Source organism: Pongo abelii, chromosome 7 (genome assembly GCF_028885655.2).
Source record: "Pongo abelii isolate AG06213 chromosome 7, NHGRI_mPonAbe1-v2.0_pri, whole genome shotgun sequence".
Classification (NCBI taxonomy): Eukaryota; Metazoa; Chordata; class Mammalia; order Primates; family Hominidae; genus Pongo; species Pongo abelii.
In genome coordinates this window covers 9,863,706-9,888,236 of record NC_071992.2, presented here as the reverse complement: position 1 = coordinate 9,888,236, position 24,531 = coordinate 9,863,706, and the positions used below count along the sequence as shown (strand labels likewise).

Below are 24,531 nucleotides of genomic sequence, written 5' to 3'. Positions count from 1 at the left end.
AGATGAAGCAAAGTGGGCCAAAAGTTAGAAGAAGGGAATTGCTCTTTTTAGATGAAGGATTGAGAAACAAAATTTTCAAGAGCAGCAAAGAAAGACCTGTCTACCACAGTGTAGCCCTCAGCAAAACCACAAGTGGGCAGACTCTGACTCTCCCACGCCCCTCTCGCTCCCCCTAAACCTCTTCTAGATAGAATGTTCTCCTTCCTCTTCATCCTAATGCCAGGAGCAACTTTGGTGGTACGTTCCCCACAACTGCCCCATTTGCCAAAGCTCCAGTTTCCAGAGCCTTCCTTCCTTTCTTCTCTTCTGCTTTAAGGCTTGCTTACCCGGAGTTCAAGACCCTTACAACTTTGTTAGATAAATGGCTATGTAAGATGATCGGTTAATCAGAGCGAGTATGGCTGATGATGGCTTCTGCAATATAATGCAATGAACCTGCGCCCACCTTCACTGAACGATCAACATTCACTTTGGTGTAATGGGGTAAACCATGAGCATGTCCCTCCTGATGCGATGCACAGAGAACATGACACCATTGCTGTGATAGTCTCACCCCAAATGCACAAGAATATCACTGCCAGGAATCATCAGCGAAATTCAAAGTAAGGGACATTCTATCAAATAACCGTCTTGTGTTCTTTAAGAATGCCAATAGCATGAAAGATAAAGAAAAACTGAGGAGCTGTTCCACGGTAAAAGGGACCTACAGAGACACAACAACTGAAAATAATGAAGGATCTGGGCTTATCATTCGCTCCAATGTACATCATTGGGTTAACTGGCAAAATCTGAATGAGGTCCATACATTAGAAAACCGTATTGTAGCAGGGTTAGTTTCCTGATTTTGATCATTGTGTTGGTTATATAAGAGAAAGTCCTTGTTATTAAGGAATACACAGGAGTATTTAAGGGTAAAGGATAACTCATCTTCCACTTAGAAAATAATAAACAAATGGGGTAAAATGGTAGCACTGGGGAATCTCAGTGAAGGGTATAAAGGATGTCTTTGTACTATTCTTGCAAAGCTCCTGTGTCTGGAAAAATAATAAAAAATATTACATATTTTATAACTAAATGAATGAAAAAGTGTGCAACGTTTCTGCAGGTGTCAACCTTGGCGATGCAATAGGATCGTCTCAGAAGCTCTGCATGAATATCAGTGCCCAGGCCCCAACCCAGAGATTCATAGTCAGTTAGCTGGGGGTGAAATTGCAGACATCAGCATGTGTGAAACACACCCCAAGGTCATTCTAGTGTGAATCCAGAATAATAAGCAGCCAGTTTAGCCTTTAGTGTCATTGGGTGACAGGAAAGTTCTAGGCTGGGGGCTTTCTGAGCCCCCCATGTCTGCTTGTTTTGAGATCTGATCTTGGGGGCAGCATGGTGACTCAAAACAGGAGCACAGTTGTGGGTCCAGTCTTGGTCCTTCCACTAATAAGATGGGAGACGTTGGGTCAGATCCCTTGCCTGTGCCAAGCCTGGGTTTTCTCAGCTGTGGAATGAGGTTAACCAGGAAGTGCCTCAGAGGCTAATGTGCATTCAAGGAAGAAGATGCCCAGCTCAGTAACTGATATGGTGTGGCTGCGTCCCCACCCAAATCTCTAATTGTAGTTCCCATAGTCACCACATGTTGTGGGAGGGACCTAGTGGGAGGTAACTGAATCATGGAGTAGTTCTTTCCATTGCTGTTCTCATGACATTGAAAATGTCTCACAAGATTTAATTTTTTTTTCTTTTTTTGAGACCGGGTCGCACTCTGTTGCCCAGGCTGGAGTGCAGTGGTGTGATCTCAGCTCACTGCAACCTCCGCCTCCTGGGTTTAAGCAATTTTCTTGCCTCAGCCTCCTGAGAATCTGGGGCAACAGTCATGAGCCATCACGCATGGCTAATTTTTGTAATTTTATTAGAGATGGGATTTCAACATGTTGGCCAGGCTGGTCTCAAACTCCTGATCTCAGGTGATCCACCCACTATGGCTTCCCAAAGTGCTGTGATTAGAGGGGTAAGTCACTGTGCCCTGCCTGATCTAATGGTTTTATAAAGGGGAGCTCCCCTGCACAAGTCTCTTGCCTGCTGCCATGTAAGATGTGGCTTTGCTCCTCCTCCACCTTCTACCATAATCATGAGGCCTCGCCTGTCATGTGGATCTGTGAGTCCATTAAACCTCTTTTTCTTTACAAATTACCCAGTCTCAGGTATGTCTTTATTAGCAGAGTGAGAATGGACTAATAGAGTAACTCTTACATCCCCAGACCCCAAAATGGAGTTGCCACAGGATGGCAGTCTGAAATCCTTGTGATGTCCAGCTGGCAGAAAGGAATTTGGATGAGTAGGGCTGGCCAACTTCTGGTATTGCTGGTGGGTCCTGTCATTGTGTGGGTGACTCCTTGCACCCCTGGCCCTTCATAGGACTAAATTCTGGGAGGGTTCTTGGGAAAGGATCTAGAGAATGCAAGAGGACAGCAATCGTCTTCCAGGCAGTAGGAAGGCAAGTTGGAGAGGCCAATCTCCCAAGTAAACCGAAGCACCTCCACTGGCCCCTTTGTGAGGCATGCCTGACCTGGGTTTTATGGAAAGAAAGTGCCCTCATCAAAGGGTGTGGAACAAGGCCCCAGGCTCCACACATGATCCCAGGTGCCCCCCTCTGCCCTGCCGTAGACTCACCTAAAGCTGTACTGCCCAGGGTCATGGCCTCGGGCCACACGTGGCTACTGGGCACTTGAGATGTGGCCGCCTCAATTGAGATAAGCTGTTAGTGTAAAATATACACTAGATTTCCAAACCTTCATAAGCAAAAAAAAAAAAGAACATAAAATATCTCATTAAGAATTTTTCAGTATTCATTAATGTTGAAATAATAATATTGTGAATATATCGGTTAAATAAAGTTTACTAGAATTCATTTCACCCCTTTTACTTTTTCTAATGTGGTGACTAAATTATTTAATATTACACATGTGGATTACATTATATTTATATTGGACAGCTCTGTTCTGAAGTCTGCACATTGTCCTTTTGTGGCTTATTTCCTTGATAATTTTATTAAAATTAAATTGAGGGGCCAGGTGCAGTGACTCACACCTGTAATCTCAGCATTTTGGGAGGCTGAGGCGGGTGGATCATCCGAGGTCAGGAGTTCGAGACCAGCCTGGCCAACATGGTGAAACCTTGTGTCTACTTAAAAATACAAAAATTAGCCGGGCGTTGGGGTGCGTGACTATAATCCCAGTTATGCGGAAGGCTGAGGTAAGAGAATCGCTTGAATCCTCGAGGCAGAAGTAGCAGTGAGCCGAGATCACGCCACTGCACTCCAGCCTGGGGGACAAGAGCAAAAATCCATCCTAAATAAAAAAATAAATAAATAGAAAAATAAAATTGAGGGCCGGGCACGGTGGCTCATGCCTGTAATCCCAGCACTTTGGGAGGCCGAGGCAGGAGGATGACTTGAGGTCAGGAGTTCGAGAGTAGCCTGGCCAACATGGTGAAATTCCGTCTCTACTAAAAATACAAAAATTAGCTGGGCTTTGTGGTGGGTGCCTGAAATCCCAACTACTCCGGAGGCTGAGGCAGGAGAATCACTTGAACCCGGGAGTCGAGGTTGCAGTGAGCTGAGATTTCACCAAGGCGCTCAGGCCTGGGCGACAGAGTGAGACACTGTCTCAAAAAATAAAGAAAGAAAGAAAAATAAATTGAGGAAGGATTGAGCATGCAAAATAGAATCAGCCTTGGATCCTGAATACCCTGCAGTGAGAATTCCCCTGTGGTTCTCAGGCTTCTGTAATTCCATCAAATACACTCTTCCTTCAGGTTCACTAAAATGCAGATATTGTGAGATAATGCTCATTTCTCACAGCTTGCTTGAATAATAATAATGATCGTTATAGTAATTTACAACTTAATAGTCAATACTGCCTTTTCAACCCAGTCTGTGAGACTGAATCGTAAACGTGACATTCTTTGAAGTAAAGCTCTCAATTAATGTACCAGACTGCATAAACTCTAATAACTTACCTTTCCATGGAAAGAGAATATGTGAGTATTCCCTTTGAAGACAAATGGTGGAGAGTAGACTCTCATCAAAGACCCTCTGGCAGTAATGAGTTGCATTCCAGAAGGTTCCAGAAGGTTCTTTGGAAGGCTGCAGTTTGAGATTGGTTCTCAGGTGTCTTTCTAACTGCTTTCTAAGGATGAGGACGGCTGGGCGTGGTGGCTCACGCTTATAATCCCAGCAATTTGGGAGGTCGAGGCGGATGGATCAAGAGGTCAGGAGATCAAGACTATCCTGGCTAACATGGTGAAACCCTGTCTCTACTAAAAATACAAAAATTAGCCCGGCGTTGTGGTGGGCCCCTGTAGTCCCAGCTACTCGGGAGGCTGAGGCAGGAGAATGGTGTGAACCTAGGAGGCAGAGCTTCCAGTGAGCCGAGATCGCGCCACTGCACTCCAGCCTGGGTGACAGAGCAATACTCCGTCTCAAAAAAAAGAAAAAAAAAAAAAAAGGATGAAGACTCCTTTTTCGTGCTTTAGCTACACCCACAGGAGCAAGAGACTAAGACATTCCTCCGCACAATAACAGACCCAGGCAGTGCAGAGCCATGTGGGTCTTATCTGTTCTGTTGTCCACAGTCTGGTTTTATCTTAGACCCAGCCTGGTGCAATCCATGTTGTGTATTGGCACTCCACTTAAGTTTCCTGTTTGTAAAAAGTCCCTTTCATTCGGTGATTCCTCAGGGCTTTAGGGGAACTTTCTGGAAACCAGGAAGAAGGAAATAAAGGTTGTTTTGCTGAGGATGGGTGACACTGGGCGGGGGACCCAAATGAGTGGTTTGAGCAGAAAGTAGCCTCCACGCTGGACTAATGCAATAGCCCTGCCATGATTTCATTGCAGGGCTGTGACTGTCTACGACAAGCCGTCATCTTTCTTTAAAGAGGCACCTCTGGACCTGCAGCACCGACTCTTCATGAAGCTGGGCGGCACGCACTCTCCGTTCAGGGTCCGGTAGGCCTCCCATCCTCAGCTGCCTTCTCTCCTGCTCGCCATTGCCCTGGCCTCTCCCCTTCTCACTGCAGACCTGGGAACCCACTCATCCAGGGGTTGGCAAACTAAGGCTACAGGCCAGTCTCCTGCTTTTGTAAATCAAGTTTCATCGGGACACAACACACTCTTTGACTTCTGAGTTGTCTGCAGCCGCCTTTGAGCTACAATAGCAAAATTGCCTTTTGTAACAGAGAACCTGTGGCCCACAAAGCCTGAAGTATTTACTCTCTGGCACTTAAGGAAAGGTTTGTGGACCCCTGCACTGTCTTACTCTCCTGCCAATGGGTTCCCAGGCCTGTGGCAGGATCTGTGGACCTGTGTGTCCCCTGGGGTGTCTCATGGGGCTAAGGAGGGGAACTTTGTTCAGGTCCACACACTTTGAGGTGTGCCTCTGGGTAAGCTGGGGTGGTATAGGAGGGCGTCCCTGCACCCTCATCTTCAGTCCAGGGGATGATAAGACAGTAAGTCCCGTAGAGAAAAGGAATGAGTCAGTCTTGTTTGCTATTGTAACCTTAGCACCCAGCAACAATATTAGAGAAAGCAAGCCCAGGCCTCGGATGTCAGGGATGGCCTGGTGCTGCTGATGTGGCCGGGCACCCCAACCGTTGGGAGCCTGCAGGCCTCGCCATGGCAGGAGATGCCCCTCCTGGGTCCTGGGCCTGCTCTGTGGCCTCTCACAGGGTTTTTTTCTGCTCTTTCAGATCAGAACCTGAGGATCCAGCCACAGAGCGGTTGGCCTTCACGGAGCGGGATGCTAGGAGCGGGTTGTTGAGACGTCTCCACGAGCGGCCAGCCCTGCTGGTCAGCAGCACGAGCTGGACAGGTCTGCACGACCCCTGGGGCACTTGGGGTTGGTGTGACAGGCACCTGGCCAACCTGTGTTCTCTTCACCCCTGCCAGTCCTGCATGACCCCACCCCGCCACAATCTCAATGAGAAGGGGAGGGCGTGTAAGCTGGAAGAGTAGTGTACAGAAACAGGCCCCTGACATTCAATTCTCTTTTCATAGAGGATGAAGACTTCTCCATCCTGCTGGCAGCTTTAGAAAGTAGGTGTGTGACTGTGGTGAGGAGCTCTGTGTTTGTCGGGGGCCACTGAGCTGTGAGCTGCTTGTCTGGCCTGCAGGATGTTCCTGTCCCAGGACACCGGGGGTGGTGGAGGTGGGCCGCCTTGAATCCTCAGTTGGGTCATTGAGTGACCAGGATCTCAGGCTGAAATTCCCCCTCCAGGAGAGTATCTCACAGAGGCTGGTGGCCTGCCCACCAGAGCAGTGCTCTTTCTCCACCTGACCAGGTGACTCTGGCTATTGTTTATTTAAGAAATTTTTTCTGAATGGGCATGGTGGCTCACACCTGTAATCGTAAAATTCTGAGAGGCTGAGGCAGGCAGATCACCTGAGGTCAGGGGTTCCAGACCAACCTGGCCAACATGGCAACACGTGTCTTTACCAAAAATACAAAAATTAGCTAGGTATGGTGGTGGGTGCCTGTAATCCCAGCTACTTGGGAGGCTGATGCACAAGAATGACTTGAACCCAGGAGGCAGAGTTTGCAATGAGATGAGATCGTGCCATTGCATTCCAGCCTGGGTGACAGAGTGAGAGTCTGTCAGAAAAAAAAAAAAAATTCTATCAGAAATTCCATGTAGAATTGTTTCTTTTTTTTAAACACAGAGTTTGAACAACTGACTCTTGACGGACACAACCTTCCTTCTCTCGTCTGTGTGATAACAGGTACCGCCTGGGACCCTAGGTGTCTGTTTGGTTAGGGGATGGCGGAGGGGGAGGGGCACGCAGCCTTTACCCTGTGCTTCCCACGATCTTGTCTCCTTAATCCTCACTGCAGCTCTCTGCCATAGGGTCTTATACTGCTTGATGTGGGGGGAACCTGAGGCTCAGACGGTTTCACAGCAGGGCAGGGAGCCCAGATTTGAATCTGTAGATAGCAAGCTTTCTACTTTTTCTGTAGTTTCCAAGCATCTTTTTTTTGTTGTTGTTACGTCATTGGTGTCTTTTCTTTTTTTTTTTGAGACAAATTCTCTGTCACCCAGGCTGGGGTGCAGTGGTGCGATCTCAGCTCACTGCAACCTCCACCTCTCACATTCAAGCAATTCTCGTGCCTCAGCCTCCCAAGTAGCTGGGACTACAGGTGCCCACCACACGCAGCTAATTTTTGTATTTTTAGAAGAAACAGGGTTTCACCATGTTTGCTAGGCTGGTCATGAACTCCTGACCTCAGGTGATCCATCCGCCTTGGCCTCCCAATACGCTCGAATTATAGGCATGAACCACTGTGCCCAGCTATGTCATTGGTGCCTTAACCGAGTGCCTCTTTCAATTTTTCAAACGGAAGAGCCCCTGTCCCACAGTTACTGCTGCTGAGCCCTTTCAAAGTGACTCAGTGAGGAGGGAGAAAAGAGGAAGCGGTGTGGGAAGAGATGGGGTCTGGGCCAGCTGCTGGTCCTGCTCTCCTCCCTCCTTTGGCCTCTAGGCTCCCAGGAGTGGTTTGGAACCCGCACCATGTGCTCTGGGGGCTGTACCAGGACAGGGGGATTCCCCGTGTCCCCTGTGCACAACACAGACCAAAGGCTGGGTCCACCCAGTGGGCGGTCGGGTGCCAGGCCACTGCTTACCCCGCCGTGTTTGTAGCCCAAGACCAGCTGGCTGCAGGTGCAGGGCTGTGCGTCAGGGGTCAGGGTGCACACACCCCTGTAGGTCTTGGGGCTCCTGGGTTGCTTCTGGAAGGGCCCGGGTGGGTCCTGACTGGAGCTGCCGAGGGGTGGAGATTCTGGGAAAGGGATCCCTTCTAGGGGGCAGTGTCTTGGGCCTGGGGCCACGTGGCAGAGACAGAGACGGGTCCATGGCAATGTCTGCTCTTCTCTGTGAAGGCAAAGGGCCTCTGAGGGAGTATTACAGCCGCCTCACCCACCAGAAGCATTTCCAGCACATCCAGGTCTGCACCCCCTGGCTGGAGGCTGAGGAATACCCCCTGCTTCTAGGTGAGAGGCTAGCAGGAGGCTCAGGGAGGAGGCGGGGACTTAAGCAGGGGGAACAGGGGTGGGTGGGATGTACTTTTTTTGAAAACGTGGCTCTGGAGGCCACTTGGGGACAGGACCTGGGCTCTGGCTGAACTCCCGGGAGGAGGCTACTTCCTGGTGTGCCAGCCCCTCCCTGCCAGGTGGCCCCAGAGGCCCTTTACCAAGGGGTTTGAGGAGGCCACGTCCTTTCAGCCTGCCACGCCCTCCATTCAGTCCTCTTCCTTCCTGCAGGAGGGCTGGGCCTGGGGTTGGGGCCACTGTTGCCCAGGTGTGGGAGGGCAGTGGCTTTGGGAGGTACAGGGACGGTGTGTCAAAAAGCGTCGCCTCTCCCAGTGAGATGGTTCTCCGTTGCCTCCGTCTCTTTCCCCGTTGATTTCTCCAAGTGGGGAGTCGTGGCTTGGTCCTGATGCGTCTCTAGAGCCGCATCTTCCAGCTTCGAGTGAGCAGAGCAGTTGGAGGCTGAGGGCCTTTTCCTGGCAGGACTCTCCAGCTAGACTTTGTTTTAGACAGTCTCACTCCACTGCCTATGCTGAAGTGCACGATCTCAGTTCATGCAACCTCCCCTTCCTGGGTTCAAGCGATTCTCCCACCTCAGCCTCCCGAGTAGATTACAGGATTACAGGAGCCCGCCACAACACCTGGCTTTTTTTTGTATTTTTAGTAGAGAGAGGTTTTCACCATGTTTGCCAGGCTGGTCTTGATCTCCTGACCTCAAGTGATCCTCCCGCCTTGGCCTCCCTAAGTGCTGGGATTCCAGGCGTGACTCATCACGCCTGGCCCCACCTAGACTTTAGAAATGTTAAGCTATTTGGCTTTATTTTCACAGTGACAGCTGGTTTGTGGTGGGTGTGCTTTGGTTTACTATTATTATTATTATTATTATTATTTTGAGACAGAGTTTCGCTCTTGTAGCCCAGGCTGGAGTACAATGGCGCGATCTTGGCTCACTGCAACCTCCGTCTTCCCGGGTTCAAGCGATTCTCCTGCCTCAGCTTCCTGAGTAGCTGGGATTACAGGCATCTGCCACGACGCTTCGCTAATTTTGTATTTTTTTTAGTAGAGATAGGGTTTCACCATGTTGGCCAGGCTGGTCTTGAACTCCTGACCTGAGGTGATCCAACCGCCTTGGATCCCAAAATGCTGAGATTACAGGCAGGAGGTGAACCTGGGAGGTAGAGGTTGCAGTGAGCCGAGACTGTGCCACTGCACTCCAGCCTGGGTGACAGAGTAAGACTCTGTCTCAAAACAAAACACAACAAAACAACAACAAAAAAACCTAATTGTGGTTACGTATAAAAAGTGTCAACTACATTTTCAGATGTCTCAGCCAGGCCGTGTGGCTGCTTGGCCAGCTTGAGCCACTTGTGCTTGGGGCTGTCGGGGGCCTTATCCGATTTTCACTCCCCTCGGGGGATGTTGTCTCACTGTGCTGGGAGGATTTGTGTTCCCAGGGCAGAGACCAGCACTCTGACCCACCCATCTTGCCTAGCTGGGTCGGCGGACCTGGGTGTCTGTCTGCACACGTCCTCCAGTGGCCTAGACCTGTCCATGAAGGTGGTGGACATGTTCGGGTGCTGTCTGCCTGTGTGTGCCGTGAACTTCAAGTGGTAGGAGCAGAACCCGAATCTTTCTGGGGATAGCTGCCCAGATCCACCGCTGAGGGGGAAGCAGTGCGGAGCGAGCTGCCCACAGTGAGGCCCTGCCCTTCGGTCAGTCCAGCACACACTGGAGGCCAGGAGGAGGAGCCCTGCGGTTACTGTGGCTGGGCTGAGCCTCGCTGAAGTAGTTGCTTCCATTTAGAGCTCATGTTATACTTGGGTTGGTACAAAAGTAATCACGGTTTTTGCCATTAAAAATGACAATTACTTTTGCGTCAACCTAATATGAAAAAAACGCATCTTAAATACTAGAACTCCACTCGGGGCTTTTGCTCCTGGAGTAGAATTGGCAGGAATTGCCTGCAGGCTTACATGGTTTTCTTTGTTTCTTTCTCTCCCACCATGTCCCTTTTGGCCAAGCTCACATGGTGGGTTTGAATCAGTTAAATGAGTGTCATGCTGTGGCTCACTCCACCCAGCATAGACGGGTGTTTGGAAGGGCAGCGTTAGAGAAGATTCTAGAAGGAGTAGCCCCAGCACAAGCTGAGCCCTTGGCCCCTGCTCAGGAGCCGGCCCCTGGATGGGATTCAGGGATGTGATACCCTCGTGTGAGCTGAGCTCAGGGAATGTCGGGATCAAACCTGGTGCCCTAGAAAAGTCATCTTTTATGTGCTGAGCCCGTCCCCAGGGGCTTGCCTTCACTTGTTCCATGGCCATGGAACTAACAAAAACATGCAAAAATAATTCTTCAGTCCTTGAAGAGCATCCAGCACAGAAGGTACAAACCCTCCTTAAGGCTCCCTCCTCAAATCAGTTTGGCCATTTTGATGTGCACCCCCCCAGGCCTTTATACCCTTCAGAGGCCAAATCTAAGAACCACCTCCCAGAAACCACACACCCTGTTCCAACCCCCAGCCTGGCTTCAGCGTGGGGTGGGTGGGAGCCCAGTGGGCACCCCAGGGGTCTGGTGTCTTCTCCAGGCAGCTCTCAGACTCCCTGGGTTCTCTCTGTAGTTTACATGAGCTTGTGAAACATGGAGAAAACGGCCTGGTCTTTGAGGACCCAGGGGAACTGGCAGCTCAGCTGCAGGTAGCCACGCCTGCCACCATGCCAGGGTGGGCAGGGTTCTGGAGACTGGCGCCCAGCCACGCTCCCTGATCCCTGCTTCCCACAGCCAGGGTGGGACAATGTGGGGTTTGGCAGAAAAGCTAGGGAGGGAGCAGAGGTCATAGAGACCGGCACACTCTACTGTCTCATTTTGGTGTAGTAGTCTCGGGAAAATTAAGACACACCTCCACCTGCCCTCTAGATTTATGGAGCTGACACTCCACAAATGATGCTGGAGCCAGGTGGGCCAGGCTGCAGTTTAGGAAGTGATCAGGATCAGGTAGGTAGGCGGGCAAAGGGAGCTTCTGGGACCAGCCTTGAAAGATGGGTGGAATTCTGCAAAGGTTACTTGTTTCTTATTGCAAAAACTAATACATCATTCTTGCCAACAGAATGATTGGCAGGATTTTCAGTAAAGGTCCAGGTCGGAAGTAATTTAGATTGGGTCCCCCAGTCTCTGTCAGAACCATGGTACTCTGTTGTGGTGTGAAAGTAGCCACAGATCATCTTTAGATTAAGGGGTGTGGCTTTGTTCCAATAAAACTATTTACAAACACAGGCTGTGGTTTGGATTTGGCCTGCAGGCTGTAGTGTGTGATCCTTGATTCAGATAGTTTAGCAAGGTTGAAAAGAACACCGACACCCCCTTGTTACCCACAAATGGGTGGGACTGTGTTGGCCAGAGGCCAAGAGTCTGTTGCTCACAGGGGAACGTACAGCATGTAGAAGCTGGGAGGTGCTCCAGGGCACCAAGTGTGGGAAAGTGGGACATACGGGGAAGTTTCCAGAAAGCGTGATGTCAAATTGGAGGCAGAGCGCTGCTGGTGCGTGAAGGGTCTCGAGTCCAAGTGAGGGAGTTAGGGACTTGGGAGGGGTTGGTGTTGGGTCGGGGACCTAGGGCCAGCCAGGTGGTGACCTGGGATGGAGTGGGGACAGGAAATGAGGTAAGCTCTCTTCTTTATTTTTTTGCAAATGCTTTTCTCAAACTTTCCTGATCCTGCGGGCAAGCTAAACCAGTTCCGGAAGAACCTGCGGGAGTCGCAGCAGCTCCGATGGGATGAGAGCTGGGTGCAGACTGTGCTCCCTTTGGTTATGGACACATAACTCCTGGGCCAGAGGCTAAAACCGCAGGACCTCTGCTGTCCTTCCCACAGCTTCTTCTCGGAGTCTCAGGGCAAACCCCTTTCGAGCAGCGCTTCCCAGTAGCCAGAAGCTGAAATGACGGCAGTGCTGCCACCTGGTGAATGAATTGGTTCTGTGACCCAGGAAGTTGTGGTTGGCCCTGATTTCTTCTCTGGAGGCTCAGAAACACTTCCTGTCTTCTTCTGTTCTTCACGCCCCATGCCCCTGCTAGTGTATTAGTGTTCTGTGACTTCCCTGTGACCTGCAGTCCTCCTCATCCTGCGTTTGGTCTCCAGGTGTCACCTTTCGGCCGTGTTCCTAACACTTTGATTCCTGTCTTCAAAAAAGCACCTGCTGCACCATAAGCCCAGGGACGTGGCAGCTGCAGCGGGCTTGGCTTTGTGAGGAACTGAGTGTGTCCACGTTGGGGGAACGTCATACTTGATACCCACGTATTTATTTGCACAAAGAAAATGTTTTTTTTTGAGCCAGAATTTTCATGTCTGATTTATGGCGATTTTCTTAAGAGCCAGAACTGCTGTCAGAAAGGGGGCATCCACATGCTTAGATAGCCGATGTCTTATTAGAGGGGAGTTTGTGGTTCCTGGTTTGGAATTTAACACTCTCCAAACATTCCAGTCCAATGAAAATTTCCTCCGCTTTCCCATATAAAAATTCTTCCCACGAGAGTGACTTGATTCTCACAATCACGTTGGAGTCGTGTGTGAGTCCTACAGTGTGAGGTTCAGCATTGCCATCTCCAAGTGCTCTTCGTAGAGAAACAGTTTCTGGTCATGCCAAGGTACCACTTCCCATCTGATCCCGGCCCGGCCTGGAAACAGAGCACGTGTGTTTGAGGATGGCGGTGTTTGGGGACACGACATGAGCGTATTGTGTGGGGCTACTAGGACAGGCCTGGCAGGGTGCGGGGGTGTCCAAGTCAGTTTACTTGGTTCACAGGTTCCCAGGCCCACCCAGGTACCTAGAATTGGCCTCCAGGATGGGACCAGAAATCTGGTTTTGCATAGAAATGGCTAGCAGCAGGCACAGTGCCGCTGTCCACTCTGCCCGTGTGCACCCCAGCACTTGGCACAGCGGGACAGAAGCAGAGATCTGAACCCACATCTACCTGGCTGCTCAGTCAACCCCCTCTTCACAAAGCTTAGAAAGCAGCCGGGCACAGTGGCTCACGCCTGTAATCCCAACACTTTGGGAGGCCAAGGAGGGTGGGTCACTTGAGGTCAGGAGTTCGAGACCAGTCTGGTAAACATGGTGAAACCCCATCTCTACAAAAATACAAAAATTAGCCAGGCATGATGGTGGGTGCCTGTAATCCCAGTAACTTGGGAAGCTGAGGCACGAGAATTGCTTGAACCCAGAAGGCGGAGGTTGCAGTGAGCCGAGATTGTGCCACTGCACTCCAGCCTGAGTGACAGAGTGAGACTCCATCTCAAAAAAAAAAAAAAAAAAAAAAACCACACACAGACACACACACAGAAAGCTTAGAAGGGGCTGGTGTTCTCATAAGCACAGATGTCTGAATAGCCATTAGCAAGAATGAGTCTTTCTTTTTTTTGAGACACGATCTTGTTCTGTCACCGAGGCTGGAGTGCACTGGCACGGTCATTCCTCACCACAGCCTCGAGTCGTGGGCTCTAGCCATCCTCCCACTTGCTGAGGAGCTGGGATGACAGGTGCATGCCACCATGCCAGTAATTTTTTTATTTTGTAGAGATGGGGTCCTGAACGCATGGCCTCAAGTGATGCTCCTGCCTCAGCCTCTTTTATTATTTTTTAGACGGAGTTTTACTCTGTTCCCCAGGCTGGAGTGCAGTGGCGCAATCTCCGCTCACTGCAACGCCTCCCAGGTTCAAGTGATTCTCCTGCCTCAGCCTCCCGAGTAGCTGGGATTATAGGCGTGCAGCACCACGCCTGGCTAATTTTTGTGTTTTTAGTAGAGGTCGGGTTTCACCGTGTTGGCCAGGCTGGTCTTGAACTCTTGACCTCAGGTGATCTGCTCACCTCAGCCTCCCAAAGCCTCAGCCTCTTACAGTGTTGGGATTACAGGCATGAGACACTGTGACCCGGGATGATTTTCAATCACAGGTTTTTGTTAGGAGTGGAAAATGCGTATTTCTATAAATGAAGTAGTGCAGACATGAACGTGTAGAAGTCTCTATAATCCTGCCATTGAAGGATGGCACCTGTTACCGTGTATATGAGGGATGTCCAATCTTTTGGCCTCCCTGGGCCACACTGGAAGAAGAAGAATCGCCTTGGGCCACACATAAAATACACTAATGCTAGCAATAGCTGATGAGTTAAAAGAAAACAAATCACAAGAAAACCTCATACTGTTTTAAGAAAGTTTACAGATTTGCGTTGGGAAGCAGGTTGCACAAGCCTGCTATATATATACACTAGGTTTTCCCCTATAGGTTTACTTATGTGAAAATGATTATTGTGATAATTGTTTTTGAGATGAAGTCTTGCTATGTTGCTCAAGGTGGCCACAAAGTCCTGGGCTTAAGCCATGCTCCCGCCTCAGCCTCCTGAGTAGTTGGGAATATAAGTACTCATAACCATGTGTGGGTGATTATTATTAGTTTTTAGACAAAAATGGGGCTGGGCGCAGTGCCTCATGCCTGTAATCCTAACACTTTGGGAGGCTGAGGCGGTAGATCACTTGAGGTCAGGAGTTCAAGACCAGCCTGGCCAACATGGCGAAACCTCAACTCTACAAACAATACAAAAATTAGCCAGACGTGGTAGCATGCACCTGTGTCCCAGCTACACAGGAGGCTGAGATGGGAGGATATCTTGAACCTGGGAGGTGGGTGGTTGCAGTGGGCCGAGATGGCAACACTGCACTCCAGCCTGAGCAATACAAAGCCAGACTCTGTCTCAAAAACAACAACAACAAAAGGTGGCTGAGGTCTTATAGTATGTGTGCTGTTTGGCACTGTTTTTTCACTTAAAAGATATTGCAGGTTTTTTTGCACATAAGTATCTAAAGAAAGACTTTTTTTTTTTTTTTTTTTTTTTTTTTGCTTTTTTGAGACATGGTCTTCCTCTTGCCCAGGCTGGAGTGCAGTGGTGTGGTGAGATAAGGGCTCACTGCAGCCTCCACCTCCTGGGCTTAAGCCATCCTCCCACCTCAGCCTCCAGAGTAGCTGGGACTACAGGGGTGTGCAACCACACCTGGCTAGTTTCTGTATGTTTTGTGAAGATGGGGTCCCACTATGTGGCCCAGGTTCGTCTTGAACACCTGGGATCAGGAAGTCTTCCTGCCTTAGCCTCCTAAAGTGCTGGTATGACAGGCCTGAGCCCCGTGCCCGGCCAGCCTCCTGTGTGAGGTTGTGCGAGACTCTGTCGTGGAAGCCAGTATGCCTCGTGTGCTGGCTTGTTTGTTGGCTCTGTAGTTAACGGGCTGTCCCACGTGGACAGGCATTGGGTCGTCCGTGTCTCTGTGTGCAGGCAGAGGCTGCTGCAGGTGCATCTGTGCACATGGCTGCCAGGAGGGGCTGTGCTCAGGGGGAGCTGGGGAAAGGCTGGTGGCATTGGGGGGTTTGGGTGTAGTGTGGAGGCGCGAGAGCCAGGTGGCCGGGCTGCAGTCTGCGGGAGCTCGGTGGTCGCTTGGCCTCCGTGTGTCCTAGTGTCTTTGTCGGTGAGATGGGACAGTGATAGCACGCCCTCACAGGTGCTGGGGGCTGACAAATGTCAGGTCTGAGGACAGTGGCTGGCCCACTACGGGGCCAGTTCCCTTTCTCTACAGTCACCCTGCTAATTTTCTACCGACTGGGTGCTCAGGACAGTGGCGTGGTGGATCCATCTGTACAGCCTGTGCTCCAGCGTCCTGCAGGGCACAGCTGTGTCCAGCCCTGACCCCGACTGCCCCTCCTGCCACCTCCATTTTATAGATGAGGAAACCAAGGCCCAAGGGCTTAGGGAACCCTGCTGTGAAGAACACAGTAGGGCTGCTGGGCTCAGACCCTCCCTCCCTGTGCTGAGCTGCCCTCCTCCTGCTGCAAGCCGCCCACGCCCCAGGCCCACACTGCTCACCGGCCTCTGCCCGAGTTCCCCGCATGGTGTGGGAGTGTGGGGCATCCTAGCCTTTCCCCAGTGCCCAGTTCTTTCACTTCCACTGGAGTCCTGCAGGGACAGCTCCGGGACCATGCAGGCCCAGGTGGGCGGGGGGCTCACCTAGCTCGGTGGTGAACAGCTGGCACGTCTCTGGGCTGTGCACAGTGAAGGTCACATAGACCTCTGGAGCCCGCTGGTGATCTTGGCAGGCAGCCAGCCTCCGCAGGACCCCGACCAGCAACAAGATGGCTTCTGGGCAACACAGCACGTCTACGGTGAAAGCTTCAGGTTACTGAAAGGGACCAGCGGACTGTTCCAGGTCATGCTGACCTCAGCAGCAGGGTGAGGCCAGAGAGGCAGCGCTCATATGAGACTATTAGATGCCATTTGACCATTTGGGCCATTAGATGGAAAGGCAATTACTTGGGTGAAAAAGGAGAACCCTTAGTAGAGGAAGCTGCAAAAGACCGAAGCAAAAGAAAAAAATCTCCAGACTCACTGGTATTCCTCAAAAAACCAGCTCTGGTTCTCGGCCTATCTAGAGGGCTTCGAATGACACAAAGCCTGCCCCTGCCATGAACTTCGTGTTTCAGGCATCTGCCAATTTGTCTGCTGGCTTGCAGGGGTGGGCCCATGTCCCTGGCCACCGCTGGACCTGTGGTTTTCAGGGCTGGGACCCGGGACCACAGGCAGAGCTCTGTTCTACCAGAGAGGGGACAGAGTGCGCTGGCAGGGGCGAGGGGTTTTCGGTGACCCAGCCAAACACCACCTTCTCTCAAGGGCCCTGTCCTCATCCCAGAACCGGTTGTTTTCCTCCTGTGGTCTCTGAAGGACACAGGGCATGGCTCTGGGACACAGCCATGTGGTGACGACTGTAACGGGAGTATGCCTGTCTCCAACAAGAGGGCTCTGGCTTGAAGGTCACCTTAAGAGGCACCCCTGTACTTTGATGTCACCCTAGAGTCCCAGAGTAACTCTTCTGGAAGCCCCATCACGTCCATGCCTGACAGCGTCCATTGTTCCCTTTTCCCCGAGCCAAGAGCTGGGTAGAGCTGCAAGGACATGCCTGCACAGGGTGCCCGGGGCTGGGCATTACCTGCTGCAATGACATCTGGCTGGAAGGCAGAGAGCTGATGGACCTTCGCGACGTCCCAGTCCAGCTGGGCCACTGTCACCCTGGGGCTGTCTAAGTTGGCAGTGATGTCTGCCTCTAATGAGAGGCTGTTGAGAAGGACATTCCCTCGGAGTTGCTCGAGACCCGGCTGTGACAGTCGCTGAAGATGTATGCCCGGGGGCGGCACATCTTGCAGATGGACAGGCCTGTGAGGCCGGTGCCACTGCCAAGCTCTAGGACAGTCCTGGCTGTAGGAAAGGGGACCGTGTCTGCGACTGCACCAGGGTAAGCCTGCCTCGGTGAACTGCCCTGCGCCCCGAGGTCACCTGTCAGTGAAGGTTGCCAGTTTCTCGATGGCTCATTCTGCAAGGTAGAGGGCGGCGTCCCATGTGACCAGGCGCGTGGTGCCGTGGGAGATGATGGCCGTGCTCTTGGAGAGTGTGTCCCAGCCTCCCGAGGGCTGCACCAAGAGAAGGTGAGAGAGTCAGTCCAGCGATCAGAAGGCAAGTGGCTTAGAAGACAAGTAGCCATCCACCACATGGCTGAATAAACCATGACAGGACCAATCACCACTCAGCAATTAAAAGCAGCTAACTGTTGACATGCCAACAGCTTGCACAGGTCTCAAGGGCGTCATGCGGCGTGAAAGATACTCATCTCAGGCCACACAGGATTCCATTCATCGAACATTCCTGAGACGATGGAATTCTGGCGATGGAGCACAGGTCAGTGGTGGCCAGGGGCCGGGTGTGGCTATGAAGGGGTGGCTGCCTTGTGATGATTCAATATGTTATGTTTTTCCTTTGTGGTTTTCTGTATCTATGTTTTGTCTTTTTTTTTTTTGTTTTGAGCTCTGTACCCCAGGCTGGAGTCAGTGGCACGATCTTGGCTCACTGCAACCTCTGCCTCCTGGGTTCAGGCAATTCTCTTGCCTCAGCTGCCCAAGTAGCTGTGACTACAGGCTTGTGCCACCATGTCCGGCTGATTTTTGTACTTTTGTTTGAGACAGAGTTTCACTCTCGTTGCCCAGGCTGGAGTGCAATGGCGCGATCTCGGCTCACCACAACCTCTACCTCCCGGTTTCAAGAGATTCTCCTGCCTCAGCCTCCCGAGTAGCTGGGACTACAGGTGCCCACTACCACACACCGCTAATTTTTGTAGTTTTAGTAGAGACAGGGTTTCACCACATTGGCCAGGCTGGTCTCGAACTCCTGACCTCGGATCCACCCGCCTCAGACTCCCAAAGTAGTGGGATTACAGGCGTGAGCCACTGTGCCCGGCCATGTCAAGTATTCTTTGAGGACTGGGCAGCAGGTCCTTGTGAAGCAGGTAGTGTGTGTCACCTATTGGACAAATGCCCAACAACCTCACGAAGTGTTGTTGAAGTGCTTGATTTACAGACAGAGAAACTGAGGCTAAAGAAGGTTAACAGACCTCATGTCTAAGACTGCAGAATGGGTGAGTCAGGATTTGAACCCATACCCACATTTTCACTTTGTCTGTGCAGGAAGGGTGTCTGGGCTGTGAGGGGGAGGAGGGTGCCCTTCTCATACCAGCAAATAGCTCCGGTGGCCCTGGGTGGACTCCTTGGCCGTCAGGATCTCTGCCAGCGCCACGTATAGTTCGTCCAAAGGCTCTGTGTAGACAGCCTCGTGCTGGGGGCAGACAGAGTGAGAGCTTGTTTGCTTTCGTTCTAATCTGTAAAAATGGCGAGATGATTTTCACCAAGTTCGGAGGGGAGATTTGGGATGGAACGGTGTAATGCCGGCCAGCTGCCATATAAAATATTCACTTCGTTGGGCATGGTAGTGTGTGCGAATAGTCCCAGCTACTCTAGAGGCTGACATGGGAGGACTGCTTGAGCCCAGGAGCTCGAGGACAGCCTGGAAAACAGAGATCTTGTCTCTAAAAAAAAAAATTTACTTGGCAGAGAAACCTGGATGGGAGGGCCTTCAACAAGAGGTGTTGAGAGGGTAGGGTGAGGAGTAGTCTAGGGCAGGAGACAAGGATTCTGTGAGAGCTGCCACGTGACCATGATAGAGAGCTCTGTGTTTGGATCAAACACAGAGAGGAGGAAAACAAAAGGAGCTTTACGTGAGCCCAGGCAGAACTGTGAGGGTGGCCCATGCTGCAGGCTGTGGCTGTCAGCAGGCTGCTTCTCCACAGCTGGCCTCATCCTAAGATTCACAGGGCAGCAGCAGGGTACACTGGGTGACTGCTGCCCTCTCCTGGTGGCACAGGGCAGACCTGCTGGTGACCACAGATGCATGCTTTTGGGGAGGACTAGGGAGACAGCAGGTATTGGAGAAACAGGGGATTGTTTATTTGCTAAAAGTGTGGCCCTTTCACTCAGCAGGTCTGCTACTGCCTACTAAGGAACAGCCTCTCAACATGCTCATGTCAAACCCTGCATTTCGGGGCCATCTTTAAAATCCATCCTAGGCCAGGTGCGGTGGCTCATGCCTGTAATCCCAGCACTTTGGGAGGCCGAGGCAGGCGGATCACCTGAGGTCAGGAGATCGAGACCAGCCTGGCCAACATGGTGAAAATCTGTCTCTATTAAAAATACAAAAATTAGTCAGGCATGGTGGCAAGTGCCTGTAGTCCCAGCTTCTTAGGAGGCTAGGCATGAGAGCTGCTTGAACCCAGGAGGCAGAGGTTTCAGGGAGCCGAGATTGTGCTACAGTGATACAGCCTGAGCAACACAGTGAGACTCTGTCTCAAAAAAATAGATAAATAAGTAAAAAATAAAATCCTGTATCAGTCATGAAAGAGCTCATTGCAGCAGCATCAATGCGGAGAATTCACCAGAGGAACTAGTTCCAAAGGTATGGCAAGAGCTAAAACTTCCAACAGGGGCCCGTGGGACAACCCAGAGATGGACAAGAGCAGGAAACTCCAAACCGTTCGGCGGGCAGGACAGAGAGTGTCGGTGAGGGTTTCAGGGCTGTGGGCTGGGCCAGCCTTCTAGGAATGAGAATCCATATGCTAGGAGCTGGGGCCCCAGAGAAGCAGCTACTGTGGAAACCCCAGGAGGCAGAGTGAGGGAGAGACGCTAGCCTCCCCTTCTTCCCGCCCTGTACTGTCTCCCATGGGTCACACACAGCTGCAGCCAGTTGCCTGGGGAGGCCCCTGTCATGCTGGGGTTTGCAAAGCAGGACCAGGGCCTGGGAAGGACGGGGGCTCCAGCACGCAGGTGGCTATGCTGTCCGGCTACTGGGCGGACAGTGCCCATAACTGACGTTTTTGATTAGTTCTGAGAGAAAGCACCGGGCATACTTGACTGACGGCGCGTGCTTCACACACACAGGATGCTTCACAGTCTACAGCAAAGGACAGAACGTTGGTTGCTGGAGAGCTATGAGCCTATGAGCTTCAAGCCAACACAGCAGAGGGCAAACTCCAGGCTACCCGATCCCTCAGCAAACATGTAGATGGACACAGCATTCTGGCCCCACGCATCTGAAGTTTGTGTTAAGATATAAGCCGTTTCCTAAAAATGCTTCACTGCAGCGGCGCAGGCTATGGCGGCATCTCTAACGCCCATTCTGAGCAGGAACACAGGGCATGTGGGCCCAAAGCACTTCCCTCCCAGGGGAGCCAGTGTGAACCAGGGTTTGCAGTAAGGACAGTCACTAACTGTCTGGCTCTATGGAAGAGGTGGGAAGGCCCACTCAGCAACTGCTTTCTTGGAGCATGTGTCCCTGGGGACAGGATGGAGGGAAGGGGACGCTCAGGATGACACTCCAGGTAAAGCCGAGAGAAGCCAAGTGCAGGACAAGCAAGTTCCAGGCAGTGGGAACAGCCGGTGCAAGCTCTGAGGTGGCCACAGCCTGGCACTTGGAAAGGAGGGCAGAGGGACTGGTGCAGCAGGAGTGGGGACGGTGGGAAAACAGGAGCATGGAGGGAGAGGGAGGAGATGGTCCGCAGCGCCTGCCGGCTGGGAGGGATGCAGATTCTGCCCAAGGACAGCAAAGTACCCCACGCAATACACAGGCCCTTCAGGCTGGTGCTGGTTTTTCATTTTTTCTGACACAGTCTCACTCTGTTGCCCAGGCTGGAGTGCAGTGGCCCAATCTTGGCTCACAGCAGCTTCCACCTCCCGGGTTCAAGCGATTCTCCTGCCTCAGCGTCCCGAGTAGCTGGGAATATAGGCATGCACCACCACACCCAGCTAATTTTTGTATTTTTAGTAGATATGGGTTTTTGCCATGTTGGCTTGGATGGTCTCGAACTCCTGACCTTAGGTGATCCGTCCACCTCAGCTTCCCAAATTCCTGGGATTACAGGTGTGAGACAGTGCACCCAGCCTTTTGCTGGGTTTTAAAGCAGCTCTCCCTACAATTCATGCTTCACCACCTACGAGAGTGAGGCTCAGGGTGAAACTCAGAGCAGGGTGCGAGATAACTTCAGGTATCTCCACGCTCGAAGCCCTGACCTACTGTATTGCCCCGAAAGTCCTCCCTGCTGTGGAAAAGATGTGGCTGCATCTTTTCCACGTGGATAATCTTGGTTCACCTCTAGCACAGGAATTCTTCACAGGGGCTCCTCGGATGGGCTGGGTGGGTGGGGGTGGAGGATGTCTGCCTCCCCTGAGTTGGTATGGAAAAGGTATTCTTGTGGTGCACTTCTTTCTGGAAGGGAGTCTATTGCTTTGTCTTTTCAGAAGGGCTCGTGGCCCTTCAAAGGTGAAGATCCAGGATGCAGGGTGATCTGCACTTGGTCCTCAAGGCCAGGGTCAGGCTGTGGCTGGGCCGGGTGGTGATCCTGCCTCTCACCTACATGCAGATGCACTTGAGTCCAAACCCCACCCTGGGCAAAGCAAGGGCCCATTTAGGTCTAGAAGAGACAGGAATGGGCAGGACAGGCCTCATAAATGCAAAAAAGAAACTCTCTGAGCATCTACCAAATGCTAGAAGCTCTTTTGCACCCGTCATCTCTGTTTTTGCTGTGGATGGTTTAAAAAACATTCCTTAGATTCCCCCCTCTCATGCAGATTTTTGTATATTCTGATGTCTTTGTCTAAGTCTTAGATAGAAAATGAAAGCGCTGGAGCTGTCGCAGGTGCTGACACCCACCTGCAGTGCTGACTCAATGGTTTTGTTCTTTGAACAGGGGTGTTTTTAAAGGGTACAAGCACACCTGTGGTTCTTCTCTCAGGTCTTCCGGAGAGATTCAGGAGGCAGGGTCATGAGTCCCAGGGACTCTGGGATTCTTAATTTCTGCAAAACATCCCGCAGCAGCTCAGAATCTGATGAGTGTCTTAACTTTGCTTCTAAGCTCTGTGTGGAGGGGAAAGAGACAAATCTCAAGGGCACATCTACAGGAACATGAAACACGCAGTAGAATGTGTGGGCAAAGCCCTATGTGATCCCTCCCTGGGGACGTGGAGCCAGTTGGAAGTGGAAGCCACAGCAGCTGAAAGCCTGACCTTCAGATGTCGCAGGCTGCACCTGGATGAGTGACAGGAAGAAGGCTAGAAGACTGACTCTTGGCCGCATTAGTCCTGGCTACTCAGCGGCCACCCGGCTCATGGGCCAGCTCCCTGGTTGCACTGGTCAGCCAGGAATTACCAGGGCAGCCATGGCACCAAGGTTTGATGGGCTTGCCATCTGAATTTAAGTGGAAATGCAGAATGTCCCCGTACCAGCCTGGGTTACATTGTCCTCTTACAGGGGCCTCAAGCCCAGCAGTGAGCTTTGGCTCCTGAGTTAGGCAGACTGTCTCGGCTGGTATGTGACACAGGGCAAGGCACTTCATTGCTTCAGAGCTCCTTCCATGCCGTAAAAGGCCTACAAGTCCTGGTCCTAATCCCTCTCTCTGGCCTGTTCTCCCTCACTCCTGGCCCACCTTGCTCACTCCACTGCAGCCACACTGGCTGCCTTGCTGTTGTTCCTCAATCACAGCTGGCTGGTTTCCACCACAGGGCCTTTGAGCATGCTGTTCCCCAAGCCCTTCCCATGGCTGGCTGCTTCACCACCCAGGCCCCAGTTCAAATGCCACCTCTTTGGGGAAGGCTTCCCTGATTCCCCGACTTTGATGACTTTTCTCCCCAGTTGCTCCATTCATCATTTCCCTGTTTTCTTGGCTTTAAAGCCACTCTCATCTGGTCTTTTCTTGTTTATTCATTTGTTTATTCTCTGGCTCTCCCATGCAAGCAGAGCCTCATCTGTCTTGGGTACTGCTTGCCTGGCTCATGGAAGGCATTTATTAAACATTTTGAGACTGAATAAAAACAGTAGCTAACACCGACATGCATTTACCATGAGCCAGGCACTGATCAACAGGCTTTTGTACTCAACCCTGACAGCAACCCTAAGAGGTAGTTATCATTATATCCTCCATTTTATTAATAAGAAAATAATAGCACAGAGAGAGGCAGTCACTTGCCCAAGGTCACAAAGGGACAGGGGTTGGGCCAGGATTCGAAGCAGGCAGGCTGTCTCCTGGGTCTGAACTCTCAACTACTTCACCCTAATCAAACAATCCCTCTGGTCAAATGTGAGTGATTATAGTACCCACCTCGTGGGTGTTGAGGGTGAGCCCAAGTTAGCATTCAGCGTGGACATGTGAACAATTATAGTCAATATTGAATGGAGACCTATGATGCTTTTAGGAAGGTTTTGGGTTAAAAATGCACAAATTTCTCCTGACCAGAAATGATCTCTGAGTGCTAAATATTTTATGTCAGTGGAATAACGCAAATGATTAAGCAACACCCCATAAAATGGGGCAGACCCAGGGAGGAATATATATCCAAACTGACTCATCCCAGTGAGCTCACCCCACATGAATTACAAATGGGGGCCGGTGCATTAAGCCCCTCTGCTGGCAGAAGGTCCCCAGGGAGAGGAGAGGCCACCCCCTTCTCTGTCTCTTCCATCACAGGCGTGAGAGCCTCAGCGCAGGATCCCATTCTGTGCAGTGCTCCATATACACATGAGAACACTGAGGCACGAGGGACAGCTTGTGACCTGGTCACCGCGTTCAGGAGAACGTGGTTACCCTGCGGTCCTGAGGGCGCTGACATTTTAGAATGGGCGAGGGCAGCTGTGTCCCAGTGACCAGAACGATTACTGCCTTTAAAATGTCTTGAAAATTATCATGAACTGCACCCCACACCGAGCGAGCGTCTGCCCCCCAAGGCGGTGGAGACGTCCCCAGTTTCCGCCGCCAGCCCGCGAGGAAGGAGGGGTGAGGGACTCTGGCCAAGCCCCGGGGATGGGGACCCAGACTCGCGGCCCTGACTGGCTGTAGCCCCAGGGGCTTCAGCAGGGAGACACATCCCGTCCGCCCCTGGACTCCCGCAAGGCCCGCCACCCACCTACCAGGGGAAGGAGCGCAGTGCGGCCCCGCCAGGAAGCGGCGCTCGAAACTCTGCAGCAAGAGCTCGCTCCCCGGGTTCTCCTCGGGCGCCATGATGTGGGCGGGACC

General features: G+C 51.6%; 1 protein-coding gene and 1 pseudogene across 1 annotated transcript in view; one reads left to right on the top strand and one right to left on the bottom strand.

The window, feature by feature from the left end:
* Positions 1 to 11,882, top strand: part of LOC129060824 (chitobiosyldiphosphodolichol beta-mannosyltransferase-like) — a 17,060-nt gene extending 5,178 nt beyond the window's left edge. The window contains exons 2-9 of the mRNA XM_054561089.1: positions 4,889 to 4,999; positions 5,740 to 5,861; positions 6,047 to 6,085; positions 6,710 to 6,769; positions 7,924 to 8,092; positions 9,606 to 9,680; positions 10,685 to 10,760; positions 11,787 to 11,882. Coding sequence (XP_054417064.1) covers positions 4,889 to 4,999; positions 5,740 to 5,861; positions 6,047 to 6,085; positions 6,710 to 6,769; positions 7,924 to 8,092; positions 9,606 to 9,680; positions 10,685 to 10,760; positions 11,787 to 11,882 — 748 coding nt within the window. The remainder of the gene's footprint in view (positions 1 to 4,888; positions 5,000 to 5,739; positions 5,862 to 6,046; positions 6,086 to 6,709; positions 6,770 to 7,923; positions 8,093 to 9,605; positions 9,681 to 10,684; positions 10,761 to 11,786) is intronic.
* On the bottom strand, positions 11,108 to 24,531 carry LOC129060879 (protein-lysine N-methyltransferase EEF2KMT-like; annotated as a pseudogene).